This window comes from Solea senegalensis, unplaced genomic scaffold (genome assembly GCF_019176455.1).
Source record: "Solea senegalensis isolate Sse05_10M unplaced genomic scaffold, IFAPA_SoseM_1 scf7180000012564, whole genome shotgun sequence".
NCBI lineage: Eukaryota > Metazoa > Chordata > Actinopteri > Pleuronectiformes > Soleidae > Solea > Solea senegalensis.
In genome coordinates, this window is record NW_025320651.1 from 51,931 (window position 1) to 70,274 (window position 18,344).

General features: G+C 42.2%; 1 protein-coding gene across 3 annotated transcripts in view; it reads right to left on the reverse strand.

Annotated features, from left to right (window-relative positions):
* The window catches only part of bcl3 (BCL3 transcription coactivator), a 30,484-nt gene extending 12,380 nt beyond the window's left edge, over positions 1-18,104 (reverse strand). For all 3 annotated transcript variants that reach the window (XR_006358310.1, XR_006358309.1, XM_044014870.1), the window contains exons 1-3: positions 17,190-18,104; positions 16,354-16,474; positions 7,391-7,499 (exon numbers count right to left, since the gene is read on the reverse strand). Coding sequence is in view for 1 of the 3 variants with exons in the window: in XM_044014870.1 (XP_043870805.1) it covers positions 7,391-7,499; positions 16,354-16,474; positions 17,190-17,757 (798 nt within the window). In the remaining 2 variants the exon portion in view is untranslated. The remainder of the gene's footprint in view (positions 1-7,390; positions 7,500-16,353; positions 16,475-17,189) is intronic.
* Positions 18,105-18,344: the final 240 nt, after the last annotated feature.

The following is an 18,344-nucleotide window of genomic DNA, read 5'->3' on the forward strand; positions in this document are numbered from 1 at the left end:
ACGTGACTAAAACTATCACATATAGAAATGACTAAAACTATCACATATAGAAATGACTAAAACTATCACATATAGAAATGACTAAAACGTGACTAAAACTATCACATATAGAAATGACTAAAACGTGACTAAAACTAATAAGCGTTTTAGTCTTAAAAATACCACATTATTTTAGGTGAGGGAGGAGGAGGAGTGTTGTTATAATTTCTGATAACCAACTTCATCTCAAACCTGTTGTACCAGGTCGAGGTAACAGATTCGATAAAACCCTGCCTGCAAGGACAGACAGTCCCTAAAACAAATAAATAAGGAAACATATACGGTGATTTTCACACATCAGAAGGTAACGAGATACAGGAATACGACGTACTTGCCTTTGCCTGCATAAACACACCCAACCCATTCACACACACACATTCATGACATAGCTGTCAACAATGCATGTCATCGTTCAGCCTTTCACTTTTTCACCACCAGCATGACTTCTTTACTCAACCACACCACAAAACTGGACTGAAACAACACAACACTGTTGCACCATATATCACAGAGCAACAGCAGCCAATGCAAACACTGACAGAAATGAATGGATGAATGATGAAGCTCTGGACAAAATCCCTTGAGCAATCTGGGATATTCCTTGACGTGAATTCAACATGTATCATCCTGGTGATAATTATATCAGCTCTGGTCAGGGACGGAAGCTGACAACTTGAGAAAGACATTGAGTCATAAAGGAAGTTTTATTATAACCTGGACATTTTTTAGCCGAGTTACATATTAACTTGGTCTATGTTTCGTTTTTGTTCTGTGTGTGCATATGTGTGTGTGTGTGTGTGTGTGTGTGTGTGCATGTGCTGGAGGTTTGTTCCAGTAAAGACAAAAAAAACTGTTGTCTATCCGTGGAATTCCTTCTGTGTGTCAGTACTCGTGTTCCTCCCTTCAACTCCCGTTTCCCTGAATTCTGTGAGTCACACACACACACACACACACACACGTACATTCTGCACTGTGAAACAATCATTGTGAAATCAGCCATGATACAACAAAACTCGTATGATAGCACCCTCTTGAATCGTTTCCACAGCCTTCCAAAATAGACTTCTGAGAGCTGGCAGTCGTGGCTTCCTGTAAGGAATTTCAAAGTGACGAAAAAAAAAAAGTTCCAGCATAGATAAGAGGAAGGCTGTCTGGGTGGAGAAACACAGGAATGAGGAAGAAAACGGAAGCGGCAGAGGGGAGTCCGGGGGAAAAGACAGGATAACAAGGGAAAATCCCTTCGCTTTCCCTCATGCCCGTCCTCGCACACTCACATTCCTGCAAAATGAGCAGACCAATGTGAATGAGGCGAGCAGAGGAGAGGAGAGGAGAGGAGAGGAAGACTCTAGGTATCAACAGCTGCCGGCAGTGTCAAACACAATGGAAGGTGGAAGGTGATGCTCAGAGACGGAGACCTTTCTTCTTTAGTGAAGCCTCGGGGGTGAAGACACTCCTGTTGCACAAATAAACATCGCGCTCTTACGTCAGCACTGTTGACAGTTAAGCTGATAACATCAGTCAGTTGATCGGTTTACGATTTAAAAAAAAACAGAAAATGATCTACATGTGCAGCAACAGCTTTTATTTCGGGGGACGGTGAGAGACTTCAGCGAGCGAGCAAGACAGAGCACGGACACACAGGATAGAGAGAGAGAGAGAGAGAGAGAGAGAGAGAGAGAGAGAGAGAGAGACATGCAGAAGGGAAAGTCCCGAGAAACTACCCTGTGAACCTCAGCTCAAGGTAGAGCGGGGGGGTCATGTGACTTCTCAGAACGAGGATACTAAAGCGTGCACAAACACACACACACACACACACAGATGTCTCACGCATGCACTTCAAACGCTAAAAAGAACCAAATTTGCATGTCACCAGCATGCACACAAACATGTGTCTATATAAATGATCAACAGTACAACAACAATGGCTGACCATTTATAAATATAACAAATCATCTTTTATTGATTTATCACCTTCACAGTGCACTGCAGTCACATAAAGCTGCCTTTCATCTCTAGGACTTGACTCTGCGTGCAAGTCTAAATGTGGGTGGCCCCTGGGGACTCGGTTCCCACTGCACCATCAGCTGTGGCAACAAAAAAGCACACTGCTACAACTACTCTATGTGTGTGTGTGTGTGTGTGTTCCTGAACTGCTAGGCATGACCAGTGTGGGAGTATCAAACAGCTGTCTCTATCATCATCATCGTAATTCAGGGAGAGGGAGGCAAGTTCAAGCACTGCACCATTTGCTCAGTCACGGTTCTGATACTAACACTCAGAACCACCGAAACTCAGGATTTGTCATCAGCGTTGGCAAAGGTGGTGTTTTTCATTTTAATTTGTGCCTGGGAAGCTGATCGGTCCTTGCCAGAAATTGTTTTTCAGATTGAATTTATATATGCTTTGTTTGGAATTTTCAAAAAAAAAAAAAGAACAACAACAAAAGTTCCCGGGCCTCATTTAGATAAATGCATGCTTTATGCCTGGTAATCAGTCAAAAACCACATGATCTGGTAGGCAAATGACTTTGATAGGACCCGTGTCTGAAAATCTCCCTTTTTGGTTACAACTGCGTTACAGCAGTTGTGTGAAAAAGGTGTCTGTGAGTGTGTGTGTGTGTGTGTGTGTGTGTGTGTGCGTACACAGGGCACAGACACAGGATATCACAAAACCCTATGCTGTCAAAGGCTCATGCTATGAGGAAAGACAACAACGGATGATATAGCCAGCGATATTTCTGGTAAGTGCACCCATGGCGTCCTGAGTGGTGTGAAACCCCGGCTTTGAGAAACAAAGAACTGCACAGCTCAGGTGTTTTCTCTGTTGGAGGATGAAAGAGAGAAAAGCTGGCAGGCAGGCGAACAGAGAGGGGAGGAGGTGAAGGCGACAACAAAGAGGAAAGTGAACGTGGAAGTGTTGGCTTAAGACCAGTGGCTGGGACACAGGCGTTGGAATGGAAAACACTCAAGCTAAACTATAGTTTATAATGTTACCTTTTTTATGCCACTTAACGTAAATCAAAATACAAAAACATGATTTGAATTTACAGATGGAGGCAGCAGTGGATCACCAACTCCTGTGTACCACAGTGTAAAATCTTGGTGAAGAGGACGGAGGGGTTTACAAAACAACACAAAGTCAGGGTTCCAGTTGGAAATAGGGTTGTCCTACATCAGCGGGCACAGATCTGTCACGTGATTATTTTATTCTGTGTAACTGAAACTTGGTTACATGAAGACGATTACGTCAGTCTAAATGAATCAACTCCACCCACTCATGCTAATACCCATATTCCTAGAAGCTCAGGCCGAGGAGGAGGAGTAGCAGCCATTTTTAATACTAGATTATTAATCAATCCCAAGCCCAAACCAGGATATTCATCGTTCGAAAGCCTTATTCTTAATCTATCTTATCCTAGTTGTGAATCACAGAAACCAATTATAATAGTCACAGTTTATCGTCCACCTGCACCTTATTCAGAGTTTCTATCAGAGTTCTCTGAGTTCTTATCTGAGTTGGTGCTTAAAACAGATCAAATCATAATTGTAGGGGATTTCAACATCCATGTAGATGTTGACCGTGATAGTCTTAGCTGCGCATTTAACTCGCTGTTGGAATCAATAGGTTTTATTCAACACGTTAATAAACCAACTCATTGCCTTAATCACACCCTCGACCTTGTTTTAACTTATGGTATTGATATTGATAACTTAAACATAGTTCCTCAAAACCCTCTCCTTACTGATCATTATTTACTCACATTTAATTGTTCAATAATGAACTACAATAACATAAATAAGAAATACAGCTACAGCCGGTGCCTGTCTGATAATAATATTAATACATTCAAAGAGACAGTGCAACCTTTATTTAACTCGGTGCCATATGTCAGTACATCTGAAGGTACCTTTTGTGATTTTACCCCCGCCCTCATAGATAACCTTGTTGATAGTACAGCAGCCTCACTGCGTACTACATTAGATTGTGTTGCCCCTCTGAAAAAGAAAGTGGTGAATCAGATGAGACGAGCACCATGGTTTAACTCCAATACTCGTGCTCTTAAACAGACGTTACGTAGATTAGAAAGAAAATGGCGTTCCAGTAACCTAGAGGAACTTCATATAGCCTGGAAAGATGGTTTTGTAGCTTACAAAAAAGCCCTACACAAAGCTAGAGTTGCCTATTATTCTTCTCTAATTGAAGAAAATAAGAATAATCATAGATTTCTTTTCAGCACTGTAGCCAGGCTGACACAGAGCCACAGCTCCACTGAACCATCTATTCCTTTAACACTGAGCAGTGATGACTTTATGAACTTTTTTGTGAATAAAATAACATCAATTAGAGAAAAAATTGATCATTTCCTCCCTCATATTGGGACTGACTCACCTTCTAGCACAAAAGCTTTAGAAGCACCAGGTGCACAGTTAGACAGTTTCTCCCCTATAGATCTCCCTGAGTTAACATCATTAGTTTCATCATCTAAGCCATCAACCTGTCAGTTAGATCCTATCCCCACCAAACTGTTTAAAGATGTGTTTCCTTTAATTAACAACTCTATATTAACTCAAATTAATCTATCCTTATTAACTGGATATGTGCCCCAAACGTTTAAAGTAGCAGTTATTAAACCCCTTCTAAAAAAAGCGACCCTTGACCCAGATATTTTAGCTAATTACCGACCGATATCTAATCTTCCCTTTGTCTCTAAAATCTTAGAAAATGCTGTTGCCAATCAATTATGTGAATATCTGCGCATTAATGGCCTGTTTGAAGATTTTCAGTCAGGTTTTAGATTAAACCATAGCACAGAAACGGCACTAGTTAAAGTTAGTAATGATCTTCTCTTGGCGTCAGATAATGGTCTAGTTTCTTTACTTGTCCTGTTAGATCTTAGTGCTGCATTTGACACCATTGATCATGATATTCTACTGCAGAGATTGGAGCAGACTCTTGGTATCACAGGTGCTGCCCTCTGCTGGTTTAAATCATACTTATCTGATAGATTCCAGTTTGTTCACGTTAATGATAAAGCCTCATTACAAACACAAGTTAATTGTGGAGTTCCACAAGGCTCAGTGCTTGGGCCTATACTTTTTACCTTATATATGCTTCCTCTAGGGAACATTATTAGAAAGCATAACATACACTTTCATTGTTATGCAGATGACACACAGCTATATCTATCGATGAGGCCGGATGAAATAAATCAGGTTGTTCAACTCCAGGAATGTCTCAGAGACATTAAGTCCTGGATGACCTGTAACTTTCTACTTTTAAACTCAGATAAAACTGAGGTCATTATACTCGGCCCTAAACACCTCAGAGAAAAACTTTCTGCCCACATTGTCACTTTAGATGACATCACCCTGGCTTCCAGTTCCACTGTGAGGAACCTTGGAGTTACTTTTGACCAGGAAATGTCATTTGATTCACACATAAAACTAATTTCCAGAACAGCCTTCTTCCACCTGCGGAACATTATGAAAATTAGAAACATTCTGTCTTTACAGGATGCTGAAAAACTAGTTCATGCTTTTGTTACATCTAGATTAGATTACTGTAACTCCTTATTAGCAGGATGTTCTAACAAGTCTGTTAGAATCCTTCAGTTAATTCAAAATGCTGCAGCACGAGTTCTGACAGGAACTAGAAAGAGAGACCACATAACTCCAGTGTTAGCTTCTCTACACTGGCTCCCCATACAGTTTAGAATTAAATTTAAAATCCTCCTCCTCACGTACAAAGCACTTAATGGTCAGGCCCCTTCATACCTGAAAGACCTAGTCTTACCCTATCATCCTAATAGACCACTTAGGTCACAAAATACAGGTTTACTTGTGGTTCCCAGAGTCTGTAAGAGTAGAATGGGAGGCAGAGCCTTTAGCTACCAGGCTCCTCTCCTGTGGAACCAGCTTCCAATGATAGTTCGGGAGGCGGACACTCTCTCTGTATTTAAAGTTAAACTTAAAACTTTCCTTTTTGATAAAGCTTATAGTTAGAGCTGGTTCAGGGAAACCTAAACCATCTCTTAGTTATGCTGCTATAGAACTAAACTGCTGGGGGATTTTCCGGTGGTACACGCACATTCACTCTCTCACACTCAGCATTTGATTATGACTTTTTATATGTCATTAACCTTGTCTCTTTCTCTCCCTAGTTTGTGTCTTTCCTTCCTTCCCTCTCTCTCTCTCTGTATTCTCATCATGCAGGTTGCAGGATCAAGATCCAGTTTCCGAGGCTACGCTCATCGTCACCATTATTATTATTTTGTAAATTAAAAAGTCGATATCAGTAACTGTATAAATTTGTAACCTGATACAGTTGTTGTGTATCTGCTGCTGGTCTCCCTCTCTCTCTTCTGTCTCTCCCTCATCTCCCTCTTGTCCTTTCTCTCCCCCCATTTTCTGTCCCCCACCTCTCCACTATCCCCCATTTTTCCTTTCACCCCAACCGGTCGAGGCAGATGACCGCACATCTCTGAGCCTGGTTCTGTCAGAGATTTCTTCCTGTTAAGAGGGAGTTTTTTCTCTCCACTGATGCCTAGTGCTTGCTCATTGTGTGAACTGTTGGGGGTCTCTGCTCTCTTTGATGTTGTCTATGTACAGTGCCTTGAGATAATGTATGTTATGATTTGGCGCTATACAAATAAAATTGAATTGAATTGAATTGAATTGATTAAAATGAGTTCTTCTTAGTGTCCTCACTGGTAGCCATGTTTTAATTCAGAGCAAACCATCTGGTTCTCAGTGCAGGGGGTGCACAATGGAGTCTGCCCTGACTGTGTGACAGTATCTCATGAGACCCCATTTGAGAAAACTGTCAGAAATATAATTAGGCGGGTTTCACAAGAAAATGGTTGTTTGCAAGAAAACAAAGAAAGAAAGAAAGTGTGGCACTCGGGTGTGCAGGTGACTCTTTGCCATCCTTTATCTGACCTTCCTATCACACACCCTGAAAAATCCCTTCCCGTTGTGAAAATGCTCAACAGAGACTCATGTTGATCATAAAACAGCAGACAAAAGAGAACACTGGAAATCACACAAAGTCCTTCCCAGCATTTGAACAGCGCTGGCTTGCGGCAGGTGGAGAAACCAGGAAGGGTGAATTCCACTGCATAACCATAAGCCGCCATGACTGTAAGAGTACACGACAACACGGTGCAAGGCGAGGAGGAAACCAAGGCACTTCCTCTTTCATTCTTTTCCCTGTTACGGTTATCAGAGTGAGGCAGGAGACTGTGCGGCACATGGTGTCACAGCAGAAGTCCCTCAAGTTACACTTGCATCATGTTACGGTGACTGTGCAGAGACTTTAATGGACAGAGATCTGGTACTTGTATTTGCCTTACCTGACGGAGGTTGTTGTAGACATCAACGCTTTTGGCAGCCAACAGCAGGAGATGGATCAGTGTACAGACCACGGCCAGCTCCCCCTGCACCACAGCTATATGGAGAGCTCTGTAATGAACACAAACAACACAACACAATCTTTAGGCAAAGGTTGAAACAAAGACGCTGATATTTTAATGCTGCAGATTAAAAAAAGGGTCACGGGTGGAATGGAATAGAATAGCTCTTTATTGTCGCTCTCAATATACTTTGGGTCATGCACGTCATGAATGAAATTCCATTGCATTTCTCGCCATCAGACTTATACAAAAAAAGAAAATATGTGTAAAAATATAAAACATAGCAATGAATAAATAAATAGATAAGCAAAGTAAAGTAGTAAAAAAAATGTACAGTGTAGTATATAGTAAGGAAATGTGTTCAACTGACTACAGTGATAACAACATGTCAGGTAGATTATTCACAATCTGTGGGCTGCAAAGGCTGCTGCTCTACCCACGGGTATATTCTAACCCCAGGATTATACTGCATGTGCTCTGTTCCGCTGTTGCTACGTGTGCTCGATCAGTCCACACCCCCCAGACATGGTTACTGTCACAATCGCCATTTTCATACTAACTTGTATCATAGCCTACATTTCTAAAGATGTCATTAACGTACGTGATCTCTGCTCATGAAATGCATGCATGCACACACAGTCATTTGTAATGGGGTGTTATAATATAACTGTCTGCAGGGTTCAATGAGACCACCCTTAGATTCAATGATCGGCTATTTACAGGAGCCTGAAAGAAAATCCCCCACCCATGGCCCCCACGCCTCGAGCTGTCTGCCGAGAGCAAGAAAATATATTTCACAGCAGCAACTTATGAACCATGAAGTGCTCTTCAAAGAGTCAAGAACAGAAGGAGAAGGCAACAGGGATATAAAAAATGGGAACAGTGGTTAGACTTAGTTGAGTAAATTAGTTTTGCCAAGGGGGGAAATAAAAGACTCATTTGAAGACTGGAATGATGTGGTTTGTATCATGTGTTTCTTGGGGGGGTGTGAGGGTTTAGTTTGATGTGGGGTCCCCCCCGGTCCCTTTTGCCTGGGGTCCCCTTTATTTCTTGAAACATACCCTGCCGACCAATACCTTCAGTGTCCACGTTTGCCTGTATCTTGATAACAAATGGGTTCTAAACGGAGGTTGTGTGCTGAAGTATTATGACTGTGGGCGGGGCCGCAGTCACTTTCTTTTTTAGCTTTTACATTTTTTTAATAACCAGTCCAACGTTCCCCCTTCATGTTTTCCGACCATGATGAAACAGGACCAGGTCACCTCAGTCAATGCGGTCAATGGAAACACCAACAACATGAAGGAAGTCATTCTACTGTTAAGAAATGAACTACGACATATTAATATTGCGTATTTAAGTGCTGGACATTTCATTATTTTAAATTTTACCTCATAAAATCTGCACCTTGATCCACTGCTTCCTATACATCAGTAAGTTCCAGCTTTATTTTGTGATTTTGGTGTTTGGTTTTAATTAATGAAGCTTTCCCATTATATCGTTCCAGAGCTACTTGGCTCGGTTCAACTCTACTGACCGTACCTGGTACCTGGTGCTTACTTCGGTACCAGCTGTGGCGAGTTTCCGTGGCGAAACTGAGCCACGTCATACACAAGAATCAAACCAAACGATGCCAAACTGCAGAACAGTTAAAAAGACTTACATTTCTATAATTACCAGAGGAGTCTGGTGTATTTAGTGACAGCTCAGTGGAATATCAGTCTGTGCTCCGGTCATGCAGGAAGTGCTGAGCGATTCTGTGAACAAATCTTTTTAATCAACTGATTCTATTGATTCAGTAACACAAACTCAAACCAGCAGCTCCCATGTCTAAGTAACACAGATTTTATCTGTGGACTTTGGTACGAGAGAGTGAGTGCCCTAACAATGAGAAAAAGCAGTTAACATGTTGAGATGTTTATTAAGAAGACCAAGATTTCATTAGAAGAGCCTTTTTTTAGGTGGTACCACGTCAAAAAATGCTGAATAGTTGTTTTCCCATCATGTAAACAGAATGAACCTGTGAAGGACTGAAGTTTGTTTCATACTCAGCAAATGAATCAAAATGATCATTATGACATCTGTACCAAGAAACTCCACAGATGTCAGGCCTGACTCACAGAGGTTTTATCACAGCCTTATCAGGACTAAAGGGGAAACCACTATCTGCGGTCTGTTCATGAAGTGAGAGAACAAATGCAGGCCAAGGTTTAGGACAGGGAAGAGCAGAAAGCTGGGTAGGGAGAGGACGTGTGATGTAGAAAACAGCAGATCAGGTTTTTTTTCTTTTTCATGCTGTCAGAAGAAGCAGCTTCCAGTAAGAGCCAGACAGCTTTTAAGTCACTTCCTGTTGTCAATAACAATGGCAGCACTCCTTCTCCTCTATCTTTCTTCTATGTGAAATAAAGCCATTAAACCGCATATGGTTTTTGACAGGGGTTTTTCGACAGGTTTTCTGAATCAGCCTCATCCAGTGATCAGATAAACGGTGCGTTTGTGCAACAGGAAGCAGGGACGTTTCTTCAGAATGAATTAAAAGTACCCTTGTATTTAGAGTTTGAGATTCTCACAATGACAAAAGCACTTGCAGCACTTCCCCTCGGCTCGAGTATGTGCTCCACTGACATGGATTCATTAACAGTGGTGGATTCCAGTCAGAAAACAAATATTACATAAAGACCTAACACTGAGGTATATAACAATTCCATGAAAACTGGTGTGTGGTTTTAAGTGCATATGCATTCCTTTAGTTTGTCCGTCTAAACCCAGAAAAACAAGTTGGCTGGTTGGCACAGGAAAAAAAAAAAACCCTACATTTTATTGCAGTGTCATATTACTCTAATCGTCTCTTGTAGCCACATTAAAGCATCTTACATAATCTATGTATGCAAATTCTCGAGGAAGGCGTGTGCGAACAGAACTTAACTGGAGGACAAGCTCATGCCAGGGGGGAAAAAAACAAAGGCTAATGATTGTAATTAAACAGCAATAAAAACTGACAAAGAAACCAAAAGCAATATGAAAACTGATAACTCTATATGCAGGTGTACAGCATGTGTAGAACGCTCATATTGCAGTGAAGTAGAGCTGGAACTACAAGTGTTAAACTGCCAGACGATTTGCTCTTGACTGAAAAGCAGAACTTAGCCTCACTAACGGGGGTTAGTGAGGCGGAGAGTACTTGTTCCTGTAACTGAGCTCAACACATTCAAAAAAAAAAGGTGCATCAATCAGGATCTTTAGTCATGTTTACTGTACGTGTCAACGTCAGTAGATCCTCAAATATAGTTGCAGGTATGACTTGACCAGAGTTTCTGTCATTGTGAGACAAGTGAGGAAAGTGTTGTGAAACATGATATTTACATGCTCTGATGAAACCAGAGCCAAATACCTGCTGGAGTTTGACGATAACTCATAAATTACCGAAGCGTTAAAGCCATTACGATCAATGTCTATTTCTTCTGTGTTATCTTTTTTTTGAATCTTTCATCCATCGCTCTCTTTTTCTCTTCAGATGAAACTGTACTGTTTCTGGTTCCAGGAAGTTGGGCAGACCACAGCCCCAGATAACCCCAGGCACAGCGCACTGACGCAGACATGGAGTCCCGAGCTCGCCACATTAATTCACTCAGCCCTGTTTGTGTGTGAAAGAAAAAGAAACGCTACGGCGAAGACAGAAGGCAGCGTGCGTGTGGTATCCTGTTCGGTAGAGCGGTGAAGGCGCAGGCAAACTGAATGACAAAAGTTTGTCTAAAACCTGAAACATCCTGTGGTCTGCGAACAGCTGAGCAGTGGAATGACGAGTCCAAGTGTGTGAAAAGTAAACAAAAGATAAGCAAAGCAGTCCTGTTAAAATGAAATGACCACTCATGCTGTAATGACAAATCATTTGCTGAAGTGGTGCTTTTTGTTGGAGAACGCTGTCCAGACTGCCAAGTATTTCTTTTTCCACTGCCTTTTTACATAGGTCTCTATAATTATACAGCTATGTATATATATATATACATATACATATATATATATATACATATTCATATGTTTTACAGTAACACTTGATGTATTCAGTCCATTTAAAGCTCTTGCATGACAGCATGTTTTCATACAGCTGGTGAATTCACTCCTTCACGGGAAAAATAAAAAAAAATAGGTGTCACACTCGATCCACATTACAGCCTCAAACATCTGCGCACTGTCAGTTTGGACCTGGAAGTGCGGCAATTAAAAGGCTCCCCTGCGAACAAGGTAGACTCAGGGGAACTAACAAAAAGTGGAACTCATTTTGGGAAAGTTTCCTTTTTTTAAAAAATCAATACAAAAAATATCAAACATGAATAAGGAAATATCAGCGTCAAAAAACAAATTCAAAAAAGTAACTATTTGGGTAGCTTGAAACCAGCCTGAGACATGCTGCTTCCTTGTCACTGACAAAACAACACAAGGCCTTGCCTATATGCCAGGCATATGATATATAGATATGTTTAAATAAGCGATATCTGCACCTTCATCGTGCCTGGAAACTTTTGTTAAATGGCTAAAGTCTGAGTGATAAGAGATGGTTTTGGTCTTCAAATGAGTTGTGATGATGTGTTTGTATGAGAGCACAAACTCTCTCTTTCCCTGTTTGTCCTTTTTCCTTTAGCCTGAATATGAGTGATGAGGACAGAGACCCCAAACTCAAAATAATTCCGCTGCAATAAACCTTTCAAACATAATTTGTCTGACTGGACTGGTCATGTGACTGTTGTGTTTAATGTTTAAAATCTGGTTAAGGGGGAACTTTGTAAGTGCAATTAGAGGCAAATCAAAATATAGATTATTTATCTATATATAATCTAGTATCTAGTGGCTTCGCCGCTGTCGGCACCGGCAGTCGGCTCAGTAGCGAGAGCGCTGCGCCGGAGCGCGGTCGACTATGGTTCGGTCCCTTACTATACCACCTTTTTAATATTTATTTTTTCATTTTTACTACCTAACCCTGTCTTTTTTGCCCTAACCCTACCCTCAGTAACATCTGTGCATATTCGAGTTGGAAAATACTACCTTTACGTCGCATTCAAGGGTTTGAAAAAAACGACCCACAGGCACGTTTTCAGAAAACGACCTATATGTACGTTTCAGTTGGAGGACAGGTTGCTCCCGACCTGTGCTGTGAAACCACTACAGATGGTCCAGAAGGTGGCGTCTTCCATCTGCTCCCACCTAAAGGCTTATGTTACCCCTCAACTGCTCCGTTCATCCAAGGATTGACAATCCAGACTCTTTTCATGGTGAAATGACCGACCGAGTGCTACCAGAACAGTGTAACGTCCCAGTCTATCTTCAAGAAGCTCTTGAAAAGTCAACTCTTCCAAGAGCATCTTCTGTCCTAGCACTTACCCTAACCCCTGCACTATCTCCTTCTGCACTTGCATCCACCTCGGCACTCTCCCCCTCCTATCGAGTGGAGTTCTTTCCAAGACTTCTTCTATGTAGCTTATTCCTCTCTTGTAAGTCGCTTTGGATAAAAGCATCTGCTAAATGCTTAAATGAAATGAATGAATGAATGAATGAATGAATGACAGCCCCCCAATCTTTGTGCAACAAGACATTTAACCATCACCATGATTCTGAAGCTGTGACATTAGGGTCAAAATCCTGCATAGTCCTGCTTTAAGTGCATGTAAGTTTTCCCAAACTGTTTATGGTGGGAGCCGTTAAAAAAAAAAAAAACCACATATGCAGCGATAAACATGGGATATAAGGGAGAGGTGAGTGACACAACTCAGAAAAAGAAAGAGCGAGAGAGAGATGAAAGAGAGAAAGAAAGCGGTAAATGAGGAAGTAAGGAGCGGATGTTTGGGTTTTTTGAGCCCATTCATTTAAAAAGACACACACACGCAGAGGGACTGCGAGAGAGAGAGAGAGAGAGAGAGAGAGAGAGAGAGAGAGAGAGAGACACCTGAGAAAAACCACAATCATTTTTTTTAACTGAGCATTCAATGGTTTTCCCGCAACAAAGGTACACAGAGGCGCTGAGGACAGACATTGACGTATGAGGTCTCATCACAACACTTGCATTATGCATACGCACACACACGCACACACACCGGTGTATAGATACAGTGAGAAAGGGGACGGGGGGACAATGTCTCTTTCTGTAGAAGAAAAGATTAAGACAACCACAAAATAAGTACCATAGGTGCGACACTCTCAGCGTCATGACACGCGGGCTGCATCTTTTTGTGAAAGTCGCTCCCACACTGTGATCTTTTAAACGCAGTTTGTTTTCGTGTCTGCAGTGAAAAGAGCGATGCAACTGCAGGTGAACATGAAAGATATACACCGTGCACTCACGCAGCCTGTGTGTCACAGCGATGATGTGACTCTGAAGTGCAATGTACAAAGTCATGTGACAACAAGCCGCCGCGACATGTCACATGACTATCAGAGCCGCTTTACGCCGGTATCATCACGAGTTTGCTTGTGAATAGATGAAAAGGAGGCAGATTTTTTAGTCACATGATGCCTGTGTGTGTGTGTGTGTGTGTGTGTGTTCAGTTTGGTGTTTCAGTTAGCGCGTGGGTGGGTGTTGAACCTTTAGACAAAGTAAAGTAACCATGCGTTAAAGTTTAACATTTGCATTCATATGGTGTTAAGAACCTCGGAGAACTCCTGTCCTGTTCTGTGCAATAATGCAACAACAACAACATACTGTGTATTGCAATATTATTTTCTCACATATCCATATATAAAACATGTATAAAACATACATGTTTATGCTCATTACATCTATGTGAAATGTGTGATGTTTTCTGTACATGAAGAATTTGAAAAAACACAAATGAACTGGTTTCTTTCCCTTTAACTTTTGATTGTCTGACATTTTACTGCAGTACTCATGGAAATCGTCTGTATTGCAATAACAGTTTAGGCCGTATAGCACAGCCCTGCATGCGATACCTATTTCATCGAGACTGTCCTCCAATAAAACGTACATATAGGTTTTCAATTTACGTTTTCAAAACATGCGCCCCTAGCGGTTATATATATATATAACAGCAACCACTTCCGCCTTAGACGCTGTATCTAGTGGCTTCGCCGCTGTCGGCACCGGCAGTCGGCTCAGTAGCGAGAGCGCTGCGCCGGTTCGGTCCCTTACTATACCACCTTTTTAATATTTTTTTTTTAAATTTTTACTACCTAACCCTGTCTTTTTTGCTCTAACCCTACCCTCAGTAACATCTGTGCATATTCGAGGTGGAAAATACTCCCTTTACGTCGCATTCAGGGGTTTGAAAAAAACGACCCACAGGCACGTTTTCAGAAAACGACCTATATGTACATTTTCAGGGGTTGAAAAAACGACCTATATGTACGTTTTCAGGGGTTGAAAAAACGACCTATATGTACGTTTCAGTTGGACGACTATTTCATCTAAGGACACAAGGTGTTGACTCCTCCAGGTTAATACATACAGTGTGTTTCACCAGACCATAAATCATCCCACTCTCTTTAGTAAGAGGAGAAAGAATGGTGAATAACTTATAGACAGGGGCGTTGCAACAGGACGGACAAACTGACTCGGGCCCCCTGACGTGCACTGAAGATCAGATATTTTCTTTTAGACTTTTTCATAACTTCTGCTAGTAAAGTGTCTGGTTTTCACACAATCTCCTGCTGCACGTCCTGCAGAAAATATCCAGACCTAACCATTTTAAAGACATTTTTAGTTCATATAATTGGCATTAAGACCAAATGTATGGCCCCAGGCCTCTGTATGCATATCTGGGTGATTCAGTGAGGTTGTGACAGATAAAGTGAGGTGATAGATACCTCATAAACTATACTGATATTATATTTTATATTGGCGTTGGACACTGGATTTCCTAGATATCTGCTGTGCAGTGGTATTGGTTCATGCAAAGATGAATTAGGGAACATGGCGAGAGACTTTTACTGTTGGTCTCTGCAGCTGAAGACGGGACCTGTGATTTCAGACCTCTGAATTGTGCGGGGAAGGTTTCAACCATTTCACTCCATGTGATGTGATGGGTGTGAAAATACATCAGGCTCCGTTCACATTACCAACCACATCGTTTCAATTCTTCTGATTCAACTCTGATTCAATGAAACAGCACGCGTGTGCACATGCATGGAGGCGAAAAAGCTGCGCGAATTGTGAAATGTCACCTACGTCACGTGGATGTTCCGTATATATCTGATATCGTATCAATAAACACACATTTTCTAATCAGATGTGTATGACTTGAGAAGGTTCTCCAAAATAAGACATGCATCCAATATGTGGCACGTGGCTTTTTGTCAGTCGGCATGAACTGAGCGTTGGTGTCAAACAAGAGCACTGAGAGAGTCTGTGTTCATTTAGAACCACGGTATAATACTTACGGTTGTAAGAGACAGGAATTCCTTGAAAATGTCATCATTATTTGTGACATCATCAGCTTGACAAAATTTAAAGGGACCATACAGTGATCACCGACTCATCACAAACGATTCAGATGAATCCATCAAAAACTGTAAACAGGAAGTTGCTAACTGTGAAATTCACTGTGATAGCTTCAGTTTCTGAATCAATAAAAACACTTCCTATTTCACCTTGTCTTATCGCTCCTATACTGCACTGCTGCATCCCTCTGTGCTCAGCCTCTGCTAAATTCTATCATTTGTCGTTAAACACCCTTGGAAACATCTCTGTGTCTTTGGCTGACAGCTTATAGGAAAGAGTCCGGCTCGTTTATGCATCAGAATGAACTGGAATTAAGAAATGTGGCTGGTCACGTGAACACGGTCATGACTACCATGTTCTTGGATCCATATACCAAAAATAAAAACCAAAAGTCGCTTCAGTCTACAGTAATAATCTATTAAATTGACTGTGTGAGTTGTGATATGAGACGTTAACATACGTGTCTCCATCCTCATCCTGATGTGTGGCCAGAGCGATACCAGCCAGCAGGTTATCCGTTTGCTGAATCAGAGGGTGATTCATGTCTCCCACTGGGGGCAAATAGTACGCAGGGTAATGGCCTAAGGGCAGGAAGAAACAAAGTATTAGACGCAGTGAAAAGGGGGGGGAAAAAGTAGTTATTTTTACAATAAGGAAGTGAGCAAATATACTGTATGTGAATGAATGTACAGTACAAGTCAACAACCATGGGTTTTTCTATGGCTGATAATGATTTTTAGAAATCAGGGCAGCCTCATCTGGTATAACCCTAACCCCTTACCCTATTTATTCATTCATTCATGAATTAATTTAAGAAGATATTATTAAAGTACACTGCAGTGTACTTTATCTGTACATTTATGTCTAAACTAATTATTGAATATAATGAATGGAAAGCTAAACACTCTTATAAACAGCTTGAAGTTTGAACAATATTTAATCAAGATTCCCAACACAAAAACGTTTATATAAATACTGCAGCTACTGCATCAACTCTCCAACCGCCAACAAACTATGACCACAAATAGCGTTGATTATGAGATTATGAAACAGAGGAGAATCAACACAACAACCACAACACACATGATGCCACGTTCAGTGTTTGAACCCTGGAGGTTTTTCTTGACACTCCTCTCAGGTCTCACTTTGGCCATGGCTAACAATTTTCCTTCGAGAAAAAATGAAACCGAATGTATGCTGGTGTGCAGCAGCGTCCGTGCGTTTCTACGCTTCGACGCACGGAATTAGAACAAAATGAATGGATCTTATGTTGAGCATGAATGCAGAAGTGTTTACCGTAATTAACTGGGTGCAGGCGGCGTAAGAGGCGTCTGTCTGCGCTCAGCTCCGTCTCCTCAGTCCGCCTGGGAGTCAGCGTTGCTGCACTGAGTCTGTTTTCATCCACCGGTCTTTCCAAACTGTCCCGATGCGTCAAATCCGTGTGTCCCACAATCACAGGAGAGACGCGGTGTCCACTCTCAGGTGGAGGCGATGGCTGTGTTTCTGTCTGAGTCCGTGTCTGTGACTGCGTCTGTGTCTGTGACTGTGTCCGTGTATCCGGCTCCACGGGGATCCACGGTCGTTTCCTAAAAGGAAGCTTGAGGGAAGAAGTGTCCGCCGGCCGCTTGCGAGCAGCGGCGCCGTGTTCCAAGCCCGGGGCGCTTCTCCTGACGGTGGCGCCGTGTGTTTCCAAACTTTGAGTCCCCGTGGTGTGCGCAGGTGAGCGCTCCTGCTGACGTGACCTCTGCGACCCGCTGCACTCCGGACTCCTACGCTCTCTGTTGGTGGTGCGCAAATCCAGCGGCGCTGTGGCGACCGAGTGCTGCTGCTGCTGGTCACCGTTCATGGTCATGATCCTCGGCATCAACCGGAGAAGTAGAGGGAAGAAGCTTCAGGTCGGTGTGCATTCGCGAGTGGAGACGACGAGTCCTCCACGCGCAGTGGCAGCAGTTATTGGATCAGCTCATCCAAGGAGGCAGAACAGCGCGCGCTCCGCAGCTCCATGAAACCGAAGTGTTCAAATCCAGTCACTGCTTCAGTTTCCTTTCACACACATGCTTCGGCATATTAATCGACCGCAGTCAGTGGAAGTTTGGATGCTGCTGCTAGTGTGTGTGTGTGTGTGTGTGTGTGTGTGATAATCCTGCAGGTACAGAGTGTAGAGCAGCTGCGCAGTGAGTGACGACAGCGCTCTGCGTCTGAACCGAAACAAAGTCGCTCTTTAAGGGCAAAGTGAGGTGAGGGAAGAGAAAGCAGCGCACCGAATTCACAACCTCGCTCTTATCTGTCTGTTTTGATCTGCTGAATTTCTCGAGAATCACAAGGACAGAGAGAGAAAACAAAGTGCAGTTATTTTCTTTTGCTTCATGTAGATACTTGGGCAGTTGATTTCAAACGTTCTTTCTGCATCTGCATCCCGACACTGATGAAGCACATTATTATACACTTTTA